This window comes from Phyllobates terribilis, unplaced genomic scaffold, assembly GCF_046119375.1.
Source record: "Phyllobates terribilis strain yellow unplaced genomic scaffold, ASM4611937v1 Scaffold_292__1_contigs__length_2399606, whole genome shotgun sequence".
Taxonomy (NCBI): Eukaryota; Metazoa; Chordata; class Amphibia; order Anura; family Dendrobatidae; genus Phyllobates; species Phyllobates terribilis.
The window spans coordinates 1,326,323-1,351,507 of NW_027363052.1; the positions used below are offsets into that span (position 1 = coordinate 1,326,323).

Consider the following 25,185-nt stretch of genomic DNA (forward strand, 5'->3'; position numbering starts at 1 on the left):
CTATATGGTGCCTTCCTAGCAGGTTTGATGAGGTGTCGCACCAATATATGATCATGACGACCGGTCTTTGGCTGAGGGTTGTTTCTCCTCCACCAACTTGGGATCCGGTACCCTTAATCTGCCTGACCCTGCACCCTGGATTCTCGTGGGTTCTTAGGGTCCCTTCCACCTTCTTGTTCCTGAGCCCTTCTGTTTCTCTGTCTCTCCTTCTTTGCAGTTCCTTTCTGTTTCTGTTCCTTTCTCTTGGAGCTGAGATGAGCCAGAATCTCAGCTCCCCTTCACCTCCTCCTCGGCCTCTTCTCCAGGCCCACTTCTCCTTCTCCTCTCAGGCCCCGTCCTCTTCCCTAGGCCTGCCTCTGGAGCAGCACTCAGCCTGAGCTGCTGCTCCCTGTCTTCTCCTCTCCACAGAACCTAGATCTAAGATGGTGCCCACCTTTTATACCTCCGTCTAGCCATGAGCCCAGGTGACCAGCAACCAATGGGCTCCTTCCTACGCTCAGGAACCGCCCCCTATCTGCCCCTACAGCACTGGGTGTTCCACCCCTCCCTCCCCACTCCAGCAGGGACATGGTCGGTCGTGCCTGCACTTATGTCTAGTGGGAGCACCGTTGAGCTGTCCCTCGGAAATGGGGTGTGTGTGCTGTATGCAGCTAACTGAGCCCTGGTCCATACTCCATCCTTACCTGGGAGTGGAATATCACACCTCCGGTCTGAGGTGCAATATGCCTGTAGCGGCCGAACCCTCGGGGCGCTACATGTGCTATGAAATATATTTCTTCATTTTTGTAATCACTTTTGAATGAACATTAGATAAGCTTTTGTTTTATCCACACAATTCAAGATTGTTTTCCTCTCTATTCTCACCGTACCCTTACCTAAAGTAAGGAAGTGTTAGTTTTTCTAACACCAACCAACAACCTTTTCACTTTTCACACTGCTCTGGCTTCAAGAGTGGTATTACACGGCCCCCTAGAAATTGGGACAGGAAGGTAGTTTGACATGATGTGGGTGCCTGTTGTGCTCCCTCAGCAGGAGCAGTTTCATGTTGCCCACGGCCTCGGCACACATGTCCACTTCCCCCTCCCTTGCTACACGCCTTGCCCATTTTAAATAGAGTTTAATATTTGTCATGTTGCCAAAAATGTCTGTATTATTACCGCAGTAATATAGGATCACGTCTGATGACCACGGTTTTAGGCAGTGACCTGGGAGTCAGAGATGCTTCCAGGCGTCTTCCCCATGCTGTTCCCATGTCTTTTCAGCACTGTATGGATGTGTCTGATCACTTCTCACACACTATATAGCCAGATAAGGTTGTAAAACGTTATTTACTGGTGAATTAATTTTTCACAATTGAAAGCAATGCAAAAGTGCAAAAATGCATCAAAAACGCTGTGTGTGAACATAGCCGAAGGTGTGGAAGAGTATTTTTGTTTTTGGTTATTTATTTTGCCTTATATACAAGTCATTAACCTGGAAAGGATGTTCCTTAACATATTTCCCAGGAAAATCCATTTTGGTTTCGCTTTTGTATGTTTTATTGTGAGTCCGTAAAAGTGGCGTAATACTCTGACCACGTTGTTGACAGCAGTGAGCGGCTCTGCTACATCCATACTGTAAACCCCTCCTGACCCCACACATAAACTTCAGCTCATCCAGCACAGCAGAGTCCTGCATCCACTGAGGCCCCTGATCATGTGACCCCTGACTCCTCCCCTCCTGTGACCTCATCACAGGTCCTGTGCGCACAGAACAGCCATATATGTGGTGGCGGCTCTGCAGGTGGAGGTATGTGGAGACCCCATTACTGGGCGCAGGGGGCATTAACCCCTTCAGCACGGAGACTCTTTTGGGGTCTTGTGTTGCCCCTTTATAAGAATCATAAGGTTTTTGTTCTGTTTCCTGTAATAGATACATACGACCCAACTATGGAGACAGGAAGGGAGGAAACGTATTGTTCTCATAGTACAGGACCCCTTTACTGACCCCCACAGTGTAATGCCCCCATTATGCCCCTTATGCAGGATGTATGATGCCCCCACACAGTGTAATGCCCCCATTATACCCCTTATGCAGTATGTATGATGCCCCCACACAGTGTAATGCCCCCATTATGCCCCTTATGCAGTATGAATGATGCCCCCACACAGTATAATGTTCCCACAGTACCGCCTTAGGTCCTGCATTTGGAATAATCCCCCTGGAGTTGGTTTAACCTCTGCCTGCTCCCCTACATCTATACTCTCGAGCATGTATACTTGCATGTAGAGGAGCAGGCTTTACTAGATATCGAGGCTTTGTACAGTAATATACCGCATGAGGATGGTATCAGAGGAGTAAGACGTTTCTTGAAATCGAGATCAATAGAGTGTAGCAAACATAATGACTTCATGGAGGATCTTCTAACGTTCACTCTTGTTCATAAGTTCTTTCTTTTTGACAGGAATTACTTCACCAGCTCAGGGGTACTGCGATGGGGATCCCCTATGCCCCCTCATATGCTAATCTAGTTTTGAGCTGATGGGAGGAAAACACAATATTCAGGGATGATTATAAGTGGTGGCATCCATATATTGGGGTATGGTATAGATATATTCAGGACAATTTTATCATCTGGTCAGAGACGAGTGAACAGTTTCTTGAATTTGTCAGGGAACTCAACATCAATAGAGTGGGGCCTGAGATTTATATCAGAGGTTAATTATAACCAGTTGCCTTTCCTGGATGTACCAATCAAGAAAGAACGGGATGGGACCCTAGGGACATTCATCTACTATAAACATTCAATCACTAATAAACTATTGAAGTGGGATAGTCACCACCCCATCGCCCTAAAAAAAGGAATACCTAAGGGCCAATTTTTACAGTTGAGAAGGAACTGTACTAATGTCACAGATTTTAATATACAGGCAATAGACATGAACACCAAATGCAAGGAAAAAGGTACCCACAGTACATATTGGATTTCACACAGTTGTTTGCAGAAAAACAGGAGAGACAGACACTCCTCCATACCTAACCAAGAGAACAAGAAAAAGATAGGATAACATGAGTAATAGGAACTTGTGACAATCAGAGTGACCTTATCTTTAATATCCTCATAAAACACTGGGATATACTTGTGGTGGACCCGGACCTGAGGGTGCTGTGTGATCTACTCTCACAATAACTTTCAGAAAGGGTCAGTCAATTAGGGACCGTTTAGTGCATAGTTTCTATAAAAAACCTCCACCGAAGGGGACTTGGCTGGATAGAAGAGTCTGTGGTTTCTTTATATGTGGAGAACGTTGTACATGTAATTGGATGAGACCATGTAAATCTTTCTCGAGTTCCTCCTTTTTCTAGAAGGATTATTCCAACTGTAAAACCTCAGTACTTGTATATATTGCCACATGCACCTGCCTCCTAGATTATGTATGCACGACCAAGTGTTAGTTAGTTAGGAGGGTGGGGGAGGGGGGCATTTGGGCGATACACGCCATGGTCAGGACATCCTATTAGCGAGACACATGAACAGTGTACATCAATGTGAATCCGGAAACATCTCCTTTGTATCATTGAGATGGTTAAACCCAATGTGAGAGGAGGTGATCACAATAGATGTATCCTCAAAAAGGAAAGAGAGTGGATTTTTAGACATTATTCACTGGCCCCTAAGGGACTCAATGAGCAAATTTCCTATGCCTGTTTTGTGTGAATACAGCCCTATTCTGGATTACATTTTTGGATTTTATACTCTACCCATTGCTACTCAGTTCCCTGTGAATGGGGTTCACATACTGTTTTACTTCATCGAGATATCTGAGCTTTTATATCAGAATTATTTCTTATCAGTTATATCCCATATATACTATTTAGTAACTAACAAGTGTGGTGATCCTTCTGTATCTCTAATTATGCAATAGGGGTCAAATTTGGCCATTTAGGAATATACTGTGGGCCACCATCCCATATTTTTTGTAGTGATAAAGTAGATCTACATGCCTATTGCATGATGGGAGGATGTGAAATACTTGTTTTTAGTCTCCCATGACGCTGATCTCAGAGAGAGGATTTTTCTATATTGCTGGAACGCAATCCAAATTCATTATGTGCTCCGGAGTGGAACGCATGCACAGTCGTACATAGGAGACTGTAAAGCTCTCCGGCATAGAATACACACATCCAGGCGTGCACAATCGCTGACAATGACCCTAGATGCCCTCTAGCCTGGAATGCATAACTACGGCCATGCGCAGACACGGGTACGAGTGGCGCGGAGGCAATCAGTTTATCTGGCGTTTTAGTGTAAAGCGCGTCACTTCTGGACATGTACACTAAGGGATGGACATTATCAGACCTCGACCGCATGAGAAGTAGCGCAGGCGCAGTACATTATTATAGACATACTCCATTCTATATATCCTGTGACAATTCACCTCTAGGAATGGGAATGGGTCTCCTAGTCTGGGGAGTGGTTTTGGATGAAGTGGGATATTTAAACATGGACACCTGGCTATTAGGCACACTATGCTGAACATCATGAATTATCATCCCTGTATGAAGCCTCCTGATGAACCTGTTGGATAAACGCATTGAGGCGGATTATTGAAACATTTTCTAATGAGTACCATACCCTTTCTTTATATATACAGTACAGACTAAAAGTTTGGACACACCTTCTCATTTAAAGATTTTTCTGTATTTTCTTGACTATGAAAATTGTACATTCACACTGAAGGCATCAAAACTATGAATTAACACATGTGGAATTATATACTTAACAAAAAAGTGTGAAACAACTGAAAATATGTCTTATATTCTAGGTTCTTCAAAGTAGCCACCTTTTTGCTTTGATGACTGCTTTGCACACTCTTGGCATTCTCTTGATGAGCTTCAAGAGGTAGTCACTGGAAATGGTTTTCACTTCACAGGTGTGCCCAGTCAGGTTTAATAAATGGGATTTCTTGCCTTATAAATGGGGTTGGGACCATCAGTTGTGTTGTGCAGAAGTCTGGTGGATACACAGCTGATAGTCCTACTGAATAGACAGTTAGAATTTGTATTATGGCAAGAAAAAAGCAGCTAAGTAAAGCAAAACGAGTGGCCATAATTACTTTAAGAAATGAAGGTCAGTCAGTGCGAAAAATTGGGAAAACTTTGAAAGTGTCCCCAAGTGCAGTTGCAAAAACCATCAAGCGCTACAAAGATACTGGCTCACATGAGGACCGCAACAGGAAAGGAAGACCAAGAGTCACCTCTGCTTCTGAGGATAAGTTTATCCGAGTCACCAGCCTCAGAAATCGCAGGTTAACAGCAGCTCAGATTAGAGACCAGGTCAATGCCACACAGAGTTCTAGCACCAGACACATCTCTTCAACAACTGTTAAGAGGAGACTTTGTGCAGAAGGCCTTCATGGTAAAATAGCTGCTAGGAAACCACTGCTAAGGACAGGCAACAAGCAGAAGAGACTTGTTTGGGCTAAAAAACACAAGGAATGGACATTAGACCAGTGGAAATCTGTGCTTTGGTCTGATGAGTCCAAATTTGAGATCTTTGGTTCCAACCACCCTGTCTTTGTGCGACGCAAAAAAGGTGAACGGATGGACCCTACATGCCTGGTTCCCACCGTGAAGCATGGAGGAGGAGGTGTGATGGTGTGGGGGTGCTTTGCTGGTGACACTGTTGGGGATTTATTCAAAATTGAAGGCATACTGAACCAGCATGACTACCACAGCATCTTGCAGCGGCATGCTATTCCATCCGGTTTGCATTTAGTTGGACCATCATTTATTTTTCAACAGGACAATGACCCCAAACACACCTCCAGGCTGTGTAAGGGCTATTTGACCAAGAAGGAGAGTGATGGGGTGCTATGCCAGATGACCTGGCCTCCACAGTCACCAGACCTGAGCCCAATCGAGATGGTTTGGGGTGAACTGGACCGCAGAGTGAAGGCAAAAGGGCCAACAAGTGCTAAGCATCTCTGGGAACATCCTTCAAGATTGTTGGAAGACCATTTCCGGTGACTACCTCTTGAAGCTCATCAAGAGAATGCCAAGAGTGGGCAAAGCAGTAATCAAAGCAAAAGGTGGCTACTTTGAAGAACCTTGAATATAAGACATATTTTCAGTTGTTTCACACTTTTTTGTTAAGTATATAATTCCACATGTGTTAATTCATAGTTTTGATGCCTTCAGTGTGAATGTACAATTTTCATAGTCATGAAAATACAGAAAAATCTTTAAACAAGAAAGTGTGTCCAAACTTTTGGTCTGTACTGTACCTTGAGACATATCTGATCCTATTTAATGTATCAGTGTATTTTTTTTATATATATATCAGAGTTAACCAGGGAGTCTGACGGACAGCCATCAGTGAGCAGAGGCGCAATTGTCATTCCTTAGTGTGCAAACCTGCGCAGTTAGGCAGTATCAGCTTTGTTTAGGTACAGGATAGGGTAAGGTAGTGACTGTATCAATTATTCAGCAGCATCATTGTTTACATCTGTTTATATACATCCACAACAAGCCATCGGGCTCCCTCTCCTTCCCCATCATCACAGTTTCAGCGACATCCACATTCCCGTGACGGTGATACCATTGAATAGAATAGTGAATCAGGAGTTGAAAGCTCCCTGATCCACCATTCTGCATTTGTCTGTGAGTCTGAGACTCTGTGCACTGCAGCCACAAAGACGTCACTACATCACAACTGTTGACTCAATTTGACCAAGGTTTCTGACCTTAATTAGCCGCTGTGTTTTTGCTGCCAAGAGATGCAGAAACGTTGCAGAAATTTCTGCACCAAATACTCAATGTACGCACATACCTTAGGGTTATGGCTTGTTCACTATCATCATAAGGAAAGGCCAGGTGATGCAAATTTCCCAGATTAATAAAAAGCCAGCCTCCTCTAACCTTGTGCCAAAAAACCGCAGCCATGGATTCTTCTAAGCAGCTGCCGAGCACTCTGAAAATGAAAATGGTGGAGGCCACAAAGCAGGAGAAGGCCATAAGAAGATAGCAAAATGTTTTCAATTTGCCCTTTGTTACAGGGCGGTATTCCGTATATTAATCATTAATGCCAGCCTTGACTATCAATAACCAATATCCGGCTGATACCTCACATGTTACGTACTCTGATTCCCTTGCTATAAACTATACTGAACGGCGACTAACTGAGATGAAACCGTGTATCAATGAAAGATATTTATTACACACAAGTCTTCAGTTATTATACTACTAATTACCACACTATCACAGTACAAATAATAATATATAATTAGCCCCACAGTAACCTAATTATACTTCCCACCACTTACCTAAAAAAATACATACATTAATAAGAGTCCACCGCCCATCACTAACTATCCCTACGGAGAACAAGGGGTTAATAGCAGCGATATTTAGCAGAGTCCAGGTACTGTGAAGCTGAAGATCCAGCTTGAGGGTGACCACAGTTGCTTGATGGTAGGAGAGGGGGTGCTGCAGCCTGAAGGAACGCTGGGGTCATGTGGGGTGAAGAGAGGCAGAAGATCAGGTCAGAAGGTGAGCAGCAGAGTGTGACAGGCTGCCCGCTGCGGCACACAGGGGGACATGGAGAGAGGAGGAGGGGGCCATGGATGAAGGGGCTGCTGCGGAGTACAGTGCAGGACGGGAGCAGGGCTGAGGCTGGAGAGCAGAGGAGATGAAGGGATTGCTGGCAAAGGATGACACAGAGAGGAGGAGGGGGCCATGGATGAAGGGGCTGCTGCGGAGTACAGTGCAGGACGGGAGCAGGGCTGAGGCTGGAGAGCAGAGGAGATGAAGGGACTGCGGGCAAAGGATGACACAGAGAGGAGGAGGGGGCCATGGATGAAGGGGCTGCTGCAGAGTACAGTGCAGGATGGGAGCAGGGCTGAGGCTGGAGAGCAGAGGAGATGAAGGGACTGCAGGCAAAGGATGACACAGAGAGGAGGAGGAGGCCATGGATGAAGGGGCTGCTGCGGAGTACAGTGCAGGACGGGAGCAGGGCTGAGGCTGGAGAGCAGAGGAGATGAAGGGACTGCAGGCAAAGGATGACACAGAGAGGAGGAGGGGGCCATGGATGAAGGGGCTGCTGCAGAGTACAGTGCAGGACGGGAGCAGGGCTGAGGCTGGAGAGCAGAGGAGATGAAGGGATTGCTGGCAAAGGATGACACAGAGAGGAGGAGGGGGCCATGGATGAAGGGGCTGCTGCGGAGTACAGTGCAGGACGGGAGCAGGGCTGAGGCTGGAGAGCAGAGGAGATGAAGGGACTGCTGGCAAAGAATGACACAGAGAGGAGGAGGGGGCCATGGATGAAGGGGCTGCTGCAGAGTACAGTGCAGGACGGGAGCAGGGCTGAGGCTGGAGAGCAGAGGAGATGAAGGGACTGCTGGCAAAGGATGACACAGAGAGGAGGAGGAGGCCATGGATGAAGGGGCTGCTGCGGAGTACAGTGCAGGACGGGAGCAGGGCTGAGGCTGGAGAGCAGAGGAGATGAAGGGACTGCTGGCAAAGGATGACACAGAGAGGAGGAGGGGGCCATGGATGAAGGGGCTGCTGCGGAGTACAGTGCAGGACGGGAGCAGGGCTGAGGCTGGAGAGCAGAGGAGATGAAGGGACTGCAGGCAAAGGATGACACAGAGAGGAGGAGGGGGCCATGGATGAAGGGGCTGCTGCAGAGTACAGTGCAGGACGGGAGCAGGGCTGAGGCTGGAGAGCAGAGGAGATGAAGGGATTGCTGGCAAAGGATGACACAGAGAGGAGGAGGGGGCCATGGATGAAGGGGCTGCTGCGGAGTACAGTGCAGGACGGGAGCAGGGCTGAGGCTGGAGAGCAGAGGAGATGAAGGGACTGCTGGCAAAGAATGACACAGAGAGGAGGAGGGGGCCATGGATGAAGGGGCTGCTGCAGAGTACAGTGCAGGACGGGAGCAGGGCTGAGGCTGGAGAGCAGAGGAGATGAAGGGACTGCGGGCAAAGGATGACACAGAGAGGAGGAGGAGGCCATGGATGAAGGGGCTGCTGCGGAGTACAGTGCAGGATGGGAGCAGGGCTGAGGCTGGAGAGCAGAGGAGATGAAGGGACTGCAGGCAAAGGATGACACAGAGAGGAGGAGGGGGCCATGGATGAAGGGGCTGCTGCAGAGTACAGTGCAGGACGGGAGCAGGGCTGAGGCTGGAGAGCAGAGGAGATGAAGGGACTGCGGGCAAAGGATGACACAGAGAGGAGGAGGAGGCCATGGATGAAGGGGCTGCTGCGGAGTACAGTGCAGGATGGGAGCAGGGCTGAGGCTGGAGAGCAGAGGAGATGAAGGGACTGCAGGCAAAGGATGACACAGAGAGGAGGAGGGGGCCATGGATGAAGGGGCTGCTGTGGAGTACAGTGCAGGATGGGAGCAGGGCTGAGGCTGGAGAGCAGAGGAGATGAAGGGACTGCTGGCAAAGGATGACACAGAGAGGAGGAGGGGGCCATGGATGAAGGGGCTGCTGCGGAGTACAGTGCAGGACGGGAGCAGGGCTGAAGCTGGAGAGCAGAGGAGATGAAGGGATTGCTGGCAAAGGATGACACAGAGAGGAGGAGGGAGCCATGGATGAAGGGGCTGCTGCGGAGTACAGTGCAGGACGGGAGCAGGGCTGAGGCTGGAGAGCAGAGGAGATGAAGGAACTGCGGGCAAAGGATGACACATGGAGCTAGAGAGGAGCGGGACAGAGGCAAGTCAGGTGGAGGCAGGCAGGGAAGTAGAAGAGTAGAGCGTGCAAGCACTGCCGTTTTGCCACGACCTCCGCCCTCCTCCTGGCGTGCATGCAGGACGCGAGTGCCAGCATGGCGTTATGATGACACTGCATGCACAGGCATCCCTGCATGCACCTGTGCGCACCCAGCGGCAGGGCTCTTTGAAGTGCTGGGCGCCCACACTGATATGATTATATCAGTGCTGGCGTCTGGACCCCTGCAGGCAGCGGCTGTTGCCAGGATAAAGGATCTCTTTGATCCTTGTGTCCTAGCAGTGTGACTCTCTACTGACATGGCAATTAACCATGTCAGCCTATAGTCACAGGCAATAGATAGACATCTGTCCATCTTCTTCTGACATGCCCAGACTTTTCTTGTCCTGGGCATATTTGAACAGTGGGGGGATTATTATAAGGGGGCCAACTATATATGTGTGGAGGCACAATTATATTTATGTGCATGTGGACATATATAAGTGTGGGGACACATGGGGACATAGGCACATAAGGCAATATATGCACATGCATATACAGGTGCTTCTCACTAAATTAGAATATCAAAAAGTTAATTTATTTCAGTTCTTCAATACAAAAAGTGAAGCTTATATATTATATAGAGTCATTACACACAGAGTGATCTATTTCAAGTGTTTATTTCTGTTAATGATTATGGCTTACAGCCAATGAAAACACTAAAGTCATTATCTCAGTAAATTAGAATACTTTATAGCACCAGCTTGAAAAATTATTTTAAAATCTGAAATGTTGGCCTACTGAAATGTATGTTCAGTAAATGCTCTCAATACTTGGTCAGGGCTCCTTTTGCATCAATACTGCATCAATGCGGCGTGGTATGGAGGTGATCAGCCTGTGACACTGCTGAGGTGTTATGAAAGCCCAGGTTGCTTTGATAGCAGCCTTCAGCTCATCTGCATTGTCGCATCTGGGGTCTCTCGTCTTCCTTTTGACAATACCCCATAGGTCAGAAGAGTTTGCTGGCCAATCAAGCACAGTGATACTGTTGTTTGTGAACCCGGTATTGGTACTTTTGGCAGTGTGGACAGGTGCCAAGTCCTGCTGGAGAATGAAATTTCAATCTCCAAAAAGCTTGTCAGCAGAGGGAAGCATGAAGCGCTCTAAAATGTCCTGGTAGACGGCTGTGCTGAATTTGGTCTTGATAAACAACAGTGGACCTACACCAGCAGATGACATGGCTCCCCAAACCATCACTGATTGTGGAAACTTCACACTAGACCTCAAGCAGCTTGGATTGTGGCCTCTCCATTCTTCCTCCAGACTCTGGGACCTTGATTTCCAAATGAAATGCAAAATTAGTTTAATCTGAAAACACTTTGGACCACTGAGCAAAAGTCCAGGTCTTTTTCTCTTTGGCCCAGGTAAGACGCTTCTGGCGTTGTCTATTGGTCATGAGGGGCTTGACACAAGGAATGCGACACTTGTAGCCCATGTCCTGGATACGTTTGTGTGTGGTGGCTCTTGAAGCAATGACTCCAGCAGCAGTCCACTCCTTGGGAATCTCCCCCACATTTTTGAATGGCCTTTTCTTAACAATCCTTTCAAGGTTGCGGTTATCCCGGTTGCTTGTGCACCTTTTTCTACCACACTTTTTCCTTCCACTCAACTTTCCATTAATATGCTTGGATACAGCACTCTGTGAACAGCCAGCTTCTTTAGCAATGGCCTTTTGTGGCTTACCCTCCTTGTGGAGTGTGTCAATGACTGCCTTCTGGACATCTGTCAAGTCAGAAGTTTTCCCCATGATTGTGGAGCTTACTGAAACAGACTAAGGGACCTTTTTAAGTGCTTAGGAAGCCTTTGCAGATGTTTTTTTGTTAATTATTCTAATTTTCTGAGATAATGACTTTTTTGTGTTTTCATTGGCTTTAAGCCATAATCATCAACATTAACAGAACTAAACAATTGAAATAGATCACCCTGTTTGTAATGACTCTATATAATATGAGTTTCCTTTTTTTATTGAAGAACTGAAAGAAATTGACCTTTTGATGATATTCTAGTGAGATGCACCTGTGTATACAGTACAGACCAAAAGTTTGGACACACCTTCTCATTTAAAGATTTTTCTGTATTTTCATGACTATGAAAATTGTACATTCACACTGAAGGCTTCAAAACTATGAATTAACACATGTGGAATTATATACTTAACAAAAAAGTGTGAAACAACTGAAAATGTGTCTCATATTCTAGGTTCTTCAAAGTAGCCACCTTTTGCTTTGATGACTGCTTTGCACACTCTTGGCATTCTCTTGATGAGCTTCAAGAGGTAGTCACCGGAAATGGTCTTCCAACAATCTTGAAGGAGTTCCCAGAGATGCTTAGCACTTGTTGGCCCTTTTGCCTTCACTCTGCGTTCCAGCTCACCCCAAACCATCTCGATTGGGTTCAGGTCTGGTGACTGTGGAGGCCAGGTCATCTGGCGTAGCACCCCATCACTCTCCCTCTTGGTCAAATAGCCCTTACACAGCCTGGAGGTGTGTTTTGGGTCATTGTCCTGTTGAAAAATAAATGATGGTCCAACTAAACGCAAACCAGATGGAATAGCATGCCGCTGCAAGATGCTGTGGTAGCCATGCTGGTTCAGTATGCCTTCAATTTTGAATAAATCCCCAACAGTGTCACCAGCAAAGCACCCCCACACCATCACACCTCCTCCTCCATGCTTCACGGTGGGAGCCAGGCATGTAGAGTCCATCCGTTCACCTTTTCTGCATCGCACAAAGACACGGTGGTTGGAACCAAAGATCTCAAATTTGGACTCATCAGACCAAAGCACAGATTTCCACTGGTCTAATGTCCATTCCTTGTGTTCTTTAGCCCAAACAAGTCTCTTCTGCTTGTTGCCTGTCCTTAGCAGTGGTTTCTTAGCAGCTATTTTACCATGAAGGCCTTCTGCACAAAGTCTCCTCTTAACAGTTGCTGAAGAGATGTGTCTGCTGCTAGAACTCTGTGTGGCATTGACCTGGTCTCTAATCTGAGCTGCTGTTGCTAACCTGCGATTTCTGAGGCTGGTGACTCGGATAAACTTATCCTCAGAAGCAGAGTTGACTCTTGGTCTTCCTTTCCTGGGGCGGTCCTCATGTGAGCCAGTTTCTTTTTAGCGCTTGATGATTTTTGCAACTGCACTTGGGGACACTTTCAAAGTTTGCCCAATTTTTCGGACTGACTGACCTTCATTTCTTAAAGTATTGATGGCTACTCGTTTTTCTTTACTTAGCTGCTTTTTTCTTGCCATAATACAAATTTTAACAGTCTATTCAGTAGGACTATCAGCTGTGTATCCACCTGACTTCTGCACAACACAACTGATGGTCCCAACCCCATTTATAAGGCAAGAAATCCCACTTATTAAACCTGACAGGGCACACCTGTGAAGTGAAAAAGAAATGAAGGTCAGTCAGTCCAAAAAATTGGGAAAACTTTGAAAGTGTCCCCAAGTGCAGTTGCAAAAACCATCAAGCGCTACAAAGAAACTGGCTCACATGAGGACCGCCCCAGGAAAGGAAGACCAAGAGTCACCTCTGCTTCTGAGAATAAGTTTATCTGAGTCACCAGCCTCAGAAATCGCAGGTTAACAGCAGCTTAGATTAGAGACCAGGTCAATGCCACACAGAGTTCTAGCAGCAGACACATCTCTTCAACAACTGTTAAGAGGAGACTTTGTGCAGCAGGCCTTCATGGTAAAATAGCTGCTAGGAAACCACTGCTAAGGACAGGCAACAAGCTGAAGAGACTTGTTTGGGCCAAATAACTCAAGGAATGGACATTAGACCAGTGGAAATCTGTGCTTTGGTCTGATGAGTCCAAATTTGAGATCTTTGGTTCCAACCACCGTGTCTTTGTGCGACGCAGAAAAGGTGAACGGATGAAACATGCCTGGTTCCCATGGAGGAGGAGGTGTGATGGTGTGGGGATGCTTTGCTGGTGACACTGTTGGGGATTTGTTCAAAATTGAAGGCATACTGAACCAGCATGGCTACCACAGCATCTTGCAGCGGCATGCTATTCCATCCGGTTTGCGTTTAGTTGGACCATCATTTATTTTTCAACAGGACAATGACCCCAAACACACCTCCAGGCTGTGTAAGGGCTATTTGACCAAGAAGGAGAGTGATGGAGTGCTACGCCAGATGACCTGGCCTCCACAGTCACCAGACCTGAACCCAATCGAGATGGTTTTGGGTGAGCTGGACTGCAGAGTGAAGGCAAAAGGGCCAACGAGTGCTAAGCACATCTGGGAACTCCTTCAAGATTGTTGGAAGACCATTTCCGGTGACTACCTCTTGAAGCTCATCAAGAGAATGCCAAGAGTGTGCAAAGCGGTCATCAAAGCAAAAGACTGAAAAAAGATAATTAGCTCATATCACCTGATACTCACAGGAATCTCAGGCTCCCCATTTATAAGGCAAGAAATCCCACTTATTAAACCTGACAGGGCACACCTGTGAAGTGAAAACCATTTCCGGTGACTACCTCTTGAAGCTCATGAAGTGAATGCCAAGAGTGTGCAAAGCAGTCATCAAAGCAAAAGGTGGCTACTTTGAAGAACCTAGAATACAAGACATATTTTCAGTTGTTTCACACTTTTTTGTTAAGTATATAATTCCACATGTGTTAATTCATAGTTTTGATGCCTTCAGTGTGAATGTACAATTTTCATAGTCATGAAAATACAGAAAAATATTTAAATGAGAAGGTGTGTCCAAACTTTTGGTCTCTACTTTATAAATATATACAGTTATATGAAAAAGTTTGGGCACCCCTATTAATCTTAAGCTTAATGTTTTATAAAAATTGGTGTTTTTGCAACAGCTATTTCAGTTTGATATATGTAATAACTGTTGGACACAGTAATGTTTCTGCCTTGAAATGAGGTTTATTGTACTAACAGAAAATGTGCAATCTGCATTCAAACAAAATTTGACAGGTGCATAAGTATAGGCACCCTTGTCATCTCCTTGTTTTAAATACTCCTACCTACTTTTTACAGATAAACTAAAGCATTTTTTTGGGTTTTGTAACCTCATTGAGCTTTGAACTTCATAGCCAGGTGTATGCAATCATGAGAAAAGCTACTTAAAGTGGCCACTTGCAAGTTGTTCTCCTGTTTGAATCTCCTCTGAAGAGTGGCATCATGGGCTCCTCAAAACAACTGTCAAATGATCTGAAAACAAAGATTATTCAACATAGTTGTTCAGGGGAAGGATACAAAAAGCTGTCTCAGCGATTTAACCTGTCAGTTTCCACTGTGAGGAACATAGTAAGGAAATGGAAGAACACAGGGACAGTTCTTGTTAAGGCCAGAAGTGGCAGGCCAAGAAAAACATCAGAAAGGCAGAGAAGAAGAATGGTGAGATCAGTCCAGGACAATCCTCAGACCACCTCCAGAGAGCTGCAGCATCAACTTGCTGCAGATGGTGTCACTCTGCATCAGTCAACTATACAACGCACTTTGCACAAGGAGAAGCTGTATGGGAGAGTGATGCGAAAGAAGCCGTTTCTGCAAGCACGCCACAAACAGAGTCGGCTGAGGTATGCAAAAGTACATTTGGAGAAGCCAATTTCTTTTTGGAAGAAGGTCCTGTGTACTGATGAAACCAAGATTGAGTTGTTTGGTCATACAAAAAGGCGTTATGCATGGCGGCAAAAAAACACAGCATTCCAAGAAAAACACTTGCTACCCACAGTAAAATTTGGTGGAGGTTCCATCATGCTTTGGGGCTGTGTGGCCAATGCAGGCACCGGGAATCTTGTTAAAGTTGAGGGACGCATGGATTCCACTCAGTATCAGCAGATTCTTGACAATAATGTTCAAGAATCAGTGACAAAGTTGAAGTTACACAGGGGATGGATCTTTCAGCAAGACAATGATCCAAAACACCACTCCAAATCTACTCAGGCATTCATGCAGAGGAACAATTACAATGTTCTGGAATGGCCATCCCAGTCCCCAGACCTGAATATCATTGAACATCTGTGGGATCATTTGAAGAGGGCTGTACATGCTCGGCGACCATCAAACTTAACTGAACTGGAATTGTTGTGTAAAGAGGAATGGTCAAAAATACCTTCATCCAGGATCCAGGAAATCATTAAAAGCTACAGGAAGCGACTAGAGGCTGTTATTTTTGCAAAAGGAGGATCTACTAAATATTAATGTCACTTTTCTGGTGTGGTGCCCATACTTATGCACCTGTCAAATTTTGTTTGAATGCAGATTGCACATTTTCTGTTAGTACAATAAACCTCATTTCAAGGCAGAAACATTACTGTGTCCAACAGTTATTACATATATCAAACTGAAATAGCTGTTGCAAAAACACCAATTTTTATAAAACATTAAGCTTAAGATTAATAGGGGTGCCCAAACTTTTTCATATAACTGTATATATATATATATATATATGTATATATATATATATATATATATATATATATATATATACTGTATATATATATATATACAGTACAGAACAGACCAAAAGTTTGGACACACCTTCTCATTTAAAGATTTTTCTGTATTTTCATGACTATGAAAATTGTACATTCACACTGAAGGCATCAAAACTATGAATTAACACATGTGGAATTATATACTTAACAAAAAAGTGTGAAACAACTGAAAATATGTCTTATATTCTAGGTTCTTCAAAGTAGCCACCTTTTTGCTTTGATGACTGCTTTGCACACTCTTGGCACTCTGAGCTTCAAGAGGTAGTCACCGGAAATGGTTTTCACTTCACAGGTGTGCCCTGTCTCAGGTTTAATAACTGGGATTTCTTGCCTTATAAGTGGGGTTGGGACCATCAGTTGTGTTGTGCAGAAGTCTGGTGGATACACAGCTGATAGTCCTACTGAATAGACTGTTAGAATTTGTATTATGGCAAGAAAATAGCAGCTAAGTAAAGAAAAACGAGTGGCCATCATTACTTTAAAAAATTAAGGTCAGTCAGTCTGAAAAATTGGGAAAACTTTGAAAGTGTCCCAAGAGCAGTTGCAAAAACCATCAAGCGCTACAAAGAAACTGGCTCACATGAGGACCGCCCCAGGAAAGGAAGACCAAGAATCACCTCTGCTTCTGAGGATAAGTTTATCCGAGTCACCAGCCTCAGAAATCGCAGGTTAACAGCAGCTCATTTTAGAGACCAGGTCAATGCCACACAGAGTTCTAGCAGCAGACACATCTCTTCAACAACTGTTATGGGGAGACTTTGTGCAGCAGGCCTTCATGGTAAAATAGCTGCTAGGAAACCACTGCTAAGGACAGGCAACAAGCAGAAGAGACTTGTTTGGGCCAAAGAACACAAGGAATGGACATTAGACCAGTGGAAATCTGTGCTTTGGTCTGATGAGTCCAAATTTGAGATCTTTGGTTTCAACCACCGTGTCTTTGTGCGACGCAGAAAAGGTGAACGGATGGACTCTACATGCCTGGTTCTCACCGTGAAGCATGGAGGAGGAGGTGTGATGGTATGGGTGTGCTTTGCTGGTGACACTGTTGGGGATTTATTCAAAATTGAAGGCATACTGAACCAGCATGGCTACCACAGCATCTTGCAGCGGCATGCTATTCCATCCGGTTTGCGTTTATTTGGACCATCATTTATTTTTCAACAGGATAAAGACCCCAAACACACCTCCAGGCTGTGTAAGGGCTATTTGACCAAGAAGGAGAGTGATGGGGTGCCACGCCAGATGACCTGGCCTCCACAGTCACCAGACCTGAACCCAATCAAGATGGTTTGGGGTGAGCTGGACCGCAGAGTGAAGGCAAAAGAGCCAACAAGTGCTAAGCATCTCTGGGAACTCCTTCAAGATTGTTGGAAGACCATTTCCGGTGACTACCTCTTGAAGCTCATCAAGAGAATGGCAAGAGTGTTCAAAGCAGTCATCAAAGCAAAAGGTGGCTACTTTGAAGAACCTAGAATATAAGACATATTTTCAGTTGTTTCACACTTTTTTGTTAAGTATATAATTACACATGCGTTAATTCATAGTTTTGATGCCTTCAGTGTGAATATACAATTTTCATAGTCATGAAAATACAGAAAAATCTTTACATGAGAATGTGTGTCCAAACTTTTGGTCTGTACTGTATGTATATATATGTGCATACATATTTTAGGACACTTATCTTTACACTCTTTCCTCAGTTCGAAATGTAATTAAGAAATGGCAGTTAACAGCAACACAAGGAAGACCAAGCTAAATTTCAGTGAGAGCTGCTCGTAGGATTGCTGGAGAGGCAAATCAGAAACCCCCCTTGACTGCAAAAGACCTTCAGAAAGATTTAGAAGATTCTTTAGTTGTTGCACATTTTTCTACTGTTCAGAGACACCTGCTCAAATATGGTCTTCATGAAAAAGTCATCAGAAGAAAACCTCTCCTGAGTCCTCACCATAAAATTCTGTGTCAGAAGTATGCAAAAGAACATCTAAATAAGCCTGATGCATTTTGGAAACATGTTCTGTGGACTGATGAGGTTAAAATAAAACTCTTTGGCCACGATGATCAAAGGTATATGTGGAGAAAAAAGGGCACAGAATTTCAAGAAAAGAACACCTTGCCAACCGTTAAGCCTGGAGGTGGATCAATCATGCTTTAGGGTTGTGTTGCAGCCAATGGCATGGGATTATTTCATGGGTAGAGAGAAGAATTCATTCAATGAAGTTTCAACCAATTCTTAATGCAATAACACCATCTGTAAAAAAAGCTGATGTTGAAAAGAGGATGGCTTCTTCAAATGGATAATGGATTCTAAACACACTTCAAAATCCACAATAGACAACCTCAAAGGCACAAGATGAAGGTTTTACAATGGTCCTCACAGTCCTCTGATCTGAACATCATTGAAAATCTGTGGCTAGACGTCAAAATAGCAGTGCATGCAAGACGACCCAGGAATCTCACAGAACTGGAAGAATTTTCCAAGGAAGAATGGATGAAAATCCCTCAAACAAGAATTTAAAAACTCTTGTCTGGCTACAAAAAGCGTTTACAAGCTGTGATACTTGCAAAAGGTGGTGCTACTAGGTACTAACCAATCAGGGTGTCTAAACTTTTGCATCGGCCCATTTTCCGTTTTGTAATTTTGACCATGGATGTTTCAACCTTTACATTCCACTGTGAGTAAAGGGAATTAAGGAAGGATTCCTTATCTAAGACGAACAAGGGCTGTAACGACACATCTCAACCTGTATAGTCCTCACAGGGATGATGGACCTTCCCATAATGGCTTGCTATACTGTTGTAGCTTTTAACAAAAGTTATGTAACGCCACATGTAACCATAAAGTTCTTGACTCTGCATAATTCAGGAGAAACCTTCATAAAGTGTTGTGTCTGTTATCTGATATATATACTTGTCATCAAGTTCTTGTTAAGTAAAGTAAAGTTTATTTTTGGACTTTGGTCTCCTTCATTTATCTCCATACCATCTGGACTGGGCCTGCCAAGTACAGTGGAAGCATACGGTCTTCAGAGTTGGGAAATATGACTCCACCAAATTAAAGTCTGTGATGCAATGTGGCATTGGTGGATGGAACAAGACATGATGTCTCAGATGTGCTCGATTGGATTCAGGTCTGGGGAATGGACAGGCCATTCCAAAGCATCAATGCCTTCATCATGCAGGAACTGCTGACACACTTCAGCCACATGAGGCCTAGCATTGTCATGCATCAGAAGGAACACAGGGCCCATTGCACCTGCATACGGTTTCACAATGGATCTGAGGATCTCATCCCAGTACCTAGTGGCAGTCAGGGTACCTCTGGCTAGCACATGGAGGGCTGTGCGGCCCTACAAGGAAATGCCTCCCCACACCATTATTGACCCACTGCCAAACCGGTCATGCTGGAGAACGTTCTCCACAGCATCTCCAGACTCTGTCACGTCTGTCACATGTGTGCAGTGTGAACCTGCTCTCATCCGTGAAGAACACAGGACGCCAATGTGGAATCTGCCAATCTTGGTGTTCTCTGGCAAATGCCAATGACCCTTTACCATGTTGTACTATAAGCACAACACCCACTTGTGACAAATAAATGTTAGTGGCCTGTTGGAGGTCATTTTGCAGGGATCTTGCACTGCTCCTCCTGTTCCTCCTTGCACAAAGGAGGAGGTAGCGGTCCTGATGCTGGGTTGTTGCCCTCCTACGGCCCCCTCCACATCTCCTGGTGTACTGACCTGCCTCCTGGTACAGTATATGCTCCATGCTTTGGACTCTGTGCTGACACACAGTTAACCTTCTTGCCACCGCTCTCATTAATGTGCCATCCTGGATGAGCTGCACTACATGAGCAACTTCTGTGGGTTGTAGACACCGCCTCATGCTACTGTACCTCTAGGGGTGAGAGCAATGATAAAATGCAAAAGTGACCAAAACAGCCAAAAAGGGTGAGAACAGAGAAATGTTCTGCAGAACCACTCCTTTATAGGGGGTGTCTTGCTAATTGCCGATCATTTCTACCTGCTGTCTGTTCCATTTACACAACAGCAGGAGAAATTGATTCACAATCAGTGTTGCTTCATAACTGGACAGGTTGATTTCACAGAAGTGTGATTGACTTGGAGTTACATTGTCTTGTTTAAGTGTTCCCTTTATATTTTTGAGTAGTGTACTTAACAGCCCCATACACGAGATACATGTTGGCTGAACGGTCATTTGGCAGATGGCTATTTTTCCCGACTCCCCCATACACACAAATATTCCAGCTTTCCTGTGGTCTGTATGAGAGAGTCGCCTCCAGACTCCTCTAGCAGAGGATTATCTACAGGAAAAACAAATGGATTAGCTTCTGAAATTCAGGATGCCAGATCCTTCTCTGCCCTGACATCATCTGTCAGGAGGCCCCCAAATACATTATATAGTCAGCCAACCCCCAATTCATTACATGCAACTTTAGTCTAATGTGTATGGGGGCTTTAAAATGTAACTCATTGGACGCTGCCTCTGGCCCGGCCTAATAGACTTTCGTACATTGCAGGCCCAGACACCATCATTAGGTATTTAAGTATCATAGTAACTAGGCAGCCCCATACTATTGAGTACTTGGGGAGGAGGGGCATTCAGCCGAACTTTGTCAAACCTTCTGAGATGCCATGTTTGCTTTTGACAGCAGCAAGTGGTTAAACTGTCAGGGATTATGTTGCAGCGGCATCTGTGCCATCCATGTGGTGCACATCTATGTTCTGGTGCTCAAAGGAATTAATTATTTTAAAACAAATGTTTAATGTGTTAGAAAATAACAAAATGTGTCTTCTGATTTTTGCATGTTTTTTTCTTTTTACAAGAATTGTTGGTGCCAATTTTCTTTTGAAACATTTTAATTTCTGCTTTTTTTTTCTGGTGTTTTTCTTGTAATATAGGAAAGCCTAAGATCAGAAATAAACCCCATAAAACACTGTACATGGAGACTTTGGTATCAAATAATTTCTGTCTGCGGTGTTTGTGTAAACAACAAAGGTTTTATAAATGCATCAAACTTCTGTGTGTGAATCAGACCTGAGATCTGACGTGATAGAAGATGACAGTCCAGGGAAGACGGGAAACATTCATATAGACGGCCGGTGGTGATGTAGTCAGTGACGGACTCTGGCCAAATATGTTTCTAGAGCCGTAGTAGAAGATGAAGATGTCGTCCTCATCATGAAGTAGTTATTTCTCATGTCACGTGTAATGAATATTTCCTGCAGTATTACTAATACCGATTCCAGTGTCCGTAAATGAGATGACAATTAGCAATAAGGAAGATGAGTCTATGAGAAACGTATTCAGCTACAGACTCCGAGGTAAAACCTACTTGTTGGCTGTGGCCTAAAATATATTTGTTTTATTAGCAGATATAAAGAAAAAAACTAAATAGTGTAAAATAATAAATCTCCTCATATTTTTCTCTAATTATCTCCAGTAATTGTGTAACATACCTGGCGGCGTCCTTGCATAGTGGTCCATCTCCCACTGTGCAAGAGCGCGCACTTGATCTCCAGTCCAGTCTGCTAGCCTGGCTTCCCTCCATGCTGTCTGCTTGCCTCTGTGTCTGCTGCTTAAGGGCGGCGCCCGATCACTTCCTGCTTTTTGTACCTGCTGCAGGCACACCCCTTGTGCGTCCTCAGCCTATTGCTGTCTGTCACCTGGTATTTAAACCAGCTGCTCCAATTAACCCATGCCTGAGCATTGTGTTTCATTCAGTGTGCTCTTTCACTCTGAATGTGCCAGGTCCCTTTCTGTGTTTGCTTGCTTGCCTTTCTTGTAGGCTGTATTTCCAGTCATGTCTGAACACGCTCCTTGCCTGTTCGTTCCGCCTTCTAGGGGCCGCATACCTAGACCCGCTCTCGTATCTTGTCTGTCCTGCCTGAACACGCTCCTAGCTTGTTTCTCCCGCCTTCTAGGGGCTGCACACCTAGACCCGCTCCTGTATCTTGTCTGTCCTGTCTGAAAACGCTCCTAGCCTGTTCCTCCCGCCTTCTAGGGGCCGCATACCTAGACTCGCTCCTGTATCCTGTCTGTCCTGTCTGAACACGCTCCTAGCCTGTTCTTCCCGCCTTCTAGGGGCTGCATACCTAGACCCGCTCCTGTATCTTGCTACTGTGTCTGTTCTTGTCTGTATACTCTTCTAGCCTGTTTTCTGTGTTTCTCTATGTCCGTACCTTTCCTTTTTCTGCAGAGTCTGTACTCGTACCTAACTCCTGCTCATTGTCATTGTACTCCCGTTGGTGAGTTTGTGGACCACTCGCTACTTCACTGCAAGTACCCTGTGGGTATCTGGTTCCGCCTTTCCCTTCCTGTCTGTTCCGTGTGAACAGAGCCCTGTTCCCCCTGCTCTGCCTTGCTCACCGCTCCGGCGGTTCTAGCCTGCTCTGCCTTGCTCACCGCTCCGGCGGTTCTAGCCTGCTCTGCCTTGCTCACCGCTCCAGCGGTTCTAGCCTGCTCTGCCTTGCTCACCGCTCCGGCGGTTCTAGCCTGCTCTGCCTTGCTCACTGCTCCGGCAGTCTTGCTCCGCTCTGACCCTTTGCTCACTGCTCCGGCAGTCTTGCTCCGCTCTGATCCTTTGCTCACTGCTCCGGCAGTCTTGCTCCGCTCTGACCCTTTTGCTCACTGCTCCGGAAGTCTCGCTCCGCTCTTACCCTTTGCTCACTGCTCCGGCAGTCTCGCTCCGCTCTGACCCTTTGCTCACCACTCCAGGCGGCCTTGTCCTGCTGTACTCTTGCTCACCGCTCCAGGCGGCCTCGTCCTGCTGTACTCTTGCTCACCGCTCCAGGCGGCCTCGTCCTGCTGTACTCTTGCTCACCGCTCCAGGCGGCCTCGTCCTGCTCTACTCTTGCTCACCGCTCCAGGCGGCCTCGTCCTGCTCTACTCTTGCTCACCGCTCCAGGCGGCCTCGTCCTGCTCTACTCTTGCTCACCGCTCCAGGCGGCCTCGTCCTGCTCTACTCTTGCTCACCGCTCCAGGCGGCCTCGTCCTGCTCTACTCTTGCTCACCGCTCCAGGCGGCCTCGTCCTGCTCTACTCTTGCTCACCGCTCCAGGCGGTCTCGTCTTGCCCTGCTCTCGCTCACCACTCTGGGCGGCCTTACTCTGCTGTGTTTGTCCGCCACATCTGTGGTTCTATTCCTGAGTCCCAGTGTGTACTGGGTCCTATCCCGCCTGTGTTCCTACCTGCTAGTGCCTCCCTGTCTGCACTCTAGCCGTGCTTGCCTGTACCCTCCTGCCTGCATTCCCACCTGCCTGCATACCAGTCGTGCCTGCCTATACCCACCAGTCTGTGTGCCAGCCTAACCTGTCTGTTCCTGTATTCCCGTGTGGGTCAACAGCCGTGTCCGGGGTCTGTCCTGGAGTAGCACCTGGTCTCTCTGCTCGGTTCCTCCTTGGTGCACTGGCGTCGTATGCCGTCCTTCGACCCTGGTCGGATCGGGTGAATACCTAGTTATGCCCCTCCAGGCATTCACTCTCCGGCACAGTCCAGTGGAATCACACGCACACGCCGCTCAGCCCGGGCGTGTGCATTACAAATTGTATTATTACACAGGATTTTTATGATGTTACATCTACTTATCTTCTTCTCATTCAGGTCTCTACAATATTCGATCCGCTCAGTGACAATCTTCTATATAAGAGAGTTTTCCTGATTTACCCATCAAAACTGGATATGAACAAGGACAAGATGGCTGAAAAAATATTACACCTCACCCTAGAGATCCTCTTCCGGCTTACTGGAGAGGTGAGAGATTCTGATGACGTCACATTACACCATTCTTATCTATAGGAATAACAGATGGACAGAACTGGAGAGGTGAGGACTCTGGAAATGTCTGTAGTGAGATTTATGTATATGTCTCTCCATAACCAGGATTACACAGTAGTGAAGAAGACCTCTAGTGAATGCTGTCAGGACCCTATGTCTGAGGGATGGGGAAGACCCCTGAGCCCAATCACGGGGCCTCCACCTCAACCCTTGATACATGAGGACATCAATGACCAGAAGATCCTAGAACTCATCTACAAGATGATTGAGCTGCTGACTGGAGAGGTGACACTGCTGGGAATGCTGGGACATTATACAGTAGTGCTATGAAGGGATTGCAGTGGTGACATTATCATTGTATGTGTCAGGTTCCTATAAGGTGTCAGGATGTCGCTGTCTATTTCTCCATGGAGGAGTGGGAGTATTTAGAAGGACACAAATATCTGTACAAGGACGTCATGATGGAGGTTCCCCAGCCCCTCACATCACCAGGTAATAGACAGGACTAAATACACACGGCCTATAATTATCTGTATGTAAAGAATGAATTCAATCCCTGTATGTGTTTCCTCCAGATATATCCAGTAAGAGGACAACACCAGAGAGATGTCCCCGTCCTCTTCTTCCACAGGACTGTAGACAAGAAGATCGAAATGTTCCTCAGGATCATCAGGTAGATGGAGAGAAGGTGTCATGAGATCTCCCCTATGATGTGTAGACGGCTGTGAAGGTCTTGTGCTCAGCAGGGCTGTGGTGTCTGAGTCGGACCCCATTTTGGTGGAGTCAGAGTGGTATAAAATGGACCGACTCCTAAAATATATAATAAATTGGGTACAGTAGTTCAATGCAGTTTGTGGGGAATATTTTTTCATAAGAATTTGGGAAAGTTATGAAATGTCCTATAAATGTCTATCCTATTCCTGATCTAAGGGTCTAGGCATTTAGCTGAGATGAATCTGTGCTACAGTAAATTTATCACTTTAATAATGGAGTCGTGGAGTCGGTGTCATGGAAATTGAGGAGTCGGAGGTTTGGCTTACTGACTCCACAGCCCTCGTGCTCAGTCTTGTTTTATCCACCAGTATTATATGTTTTCTACTTGTGTAATGAGAACGGTGGAGATGGCAGGATTAGAGCTGATCATAGATGGGACTTCTCCATCTGTCTGTGACTTTTACAATA

At 45.7% G+C, this 25,185-nt stretch overlaps 1 protein-coding gene and 1 pseudogene across 1 annotated transcript; both read left to right on the forward strand.

The window, feature by feature from the left end:
• Window positions 1–25,185, forward strand: part of LOC141220414 (uncharacterized) — a 73,406-nt pseudogene that overhangs the window by 41,187 nt on the left and 7,034 nt on the right.
• Window positions 1,728–24,333, forward strand: LOC141220408 (oocyte zinc finger protein XlCOF29-like). Its single transcript, XM_073666335.1, has 3 exons — window positions 1,728–1,788; window positions 23,830–23,979; window positions 24,109–24,333. Exons 2-3 carry the CDS (start codon window positions 23,908–23,910, stop codon window positions 24,331–24,333), a joined length of 297 nt encoding a protein of 98 aa, XP_073522436.1. The 5' UTR covers window positions 1,728–1,788; window positions 23,830–23,907.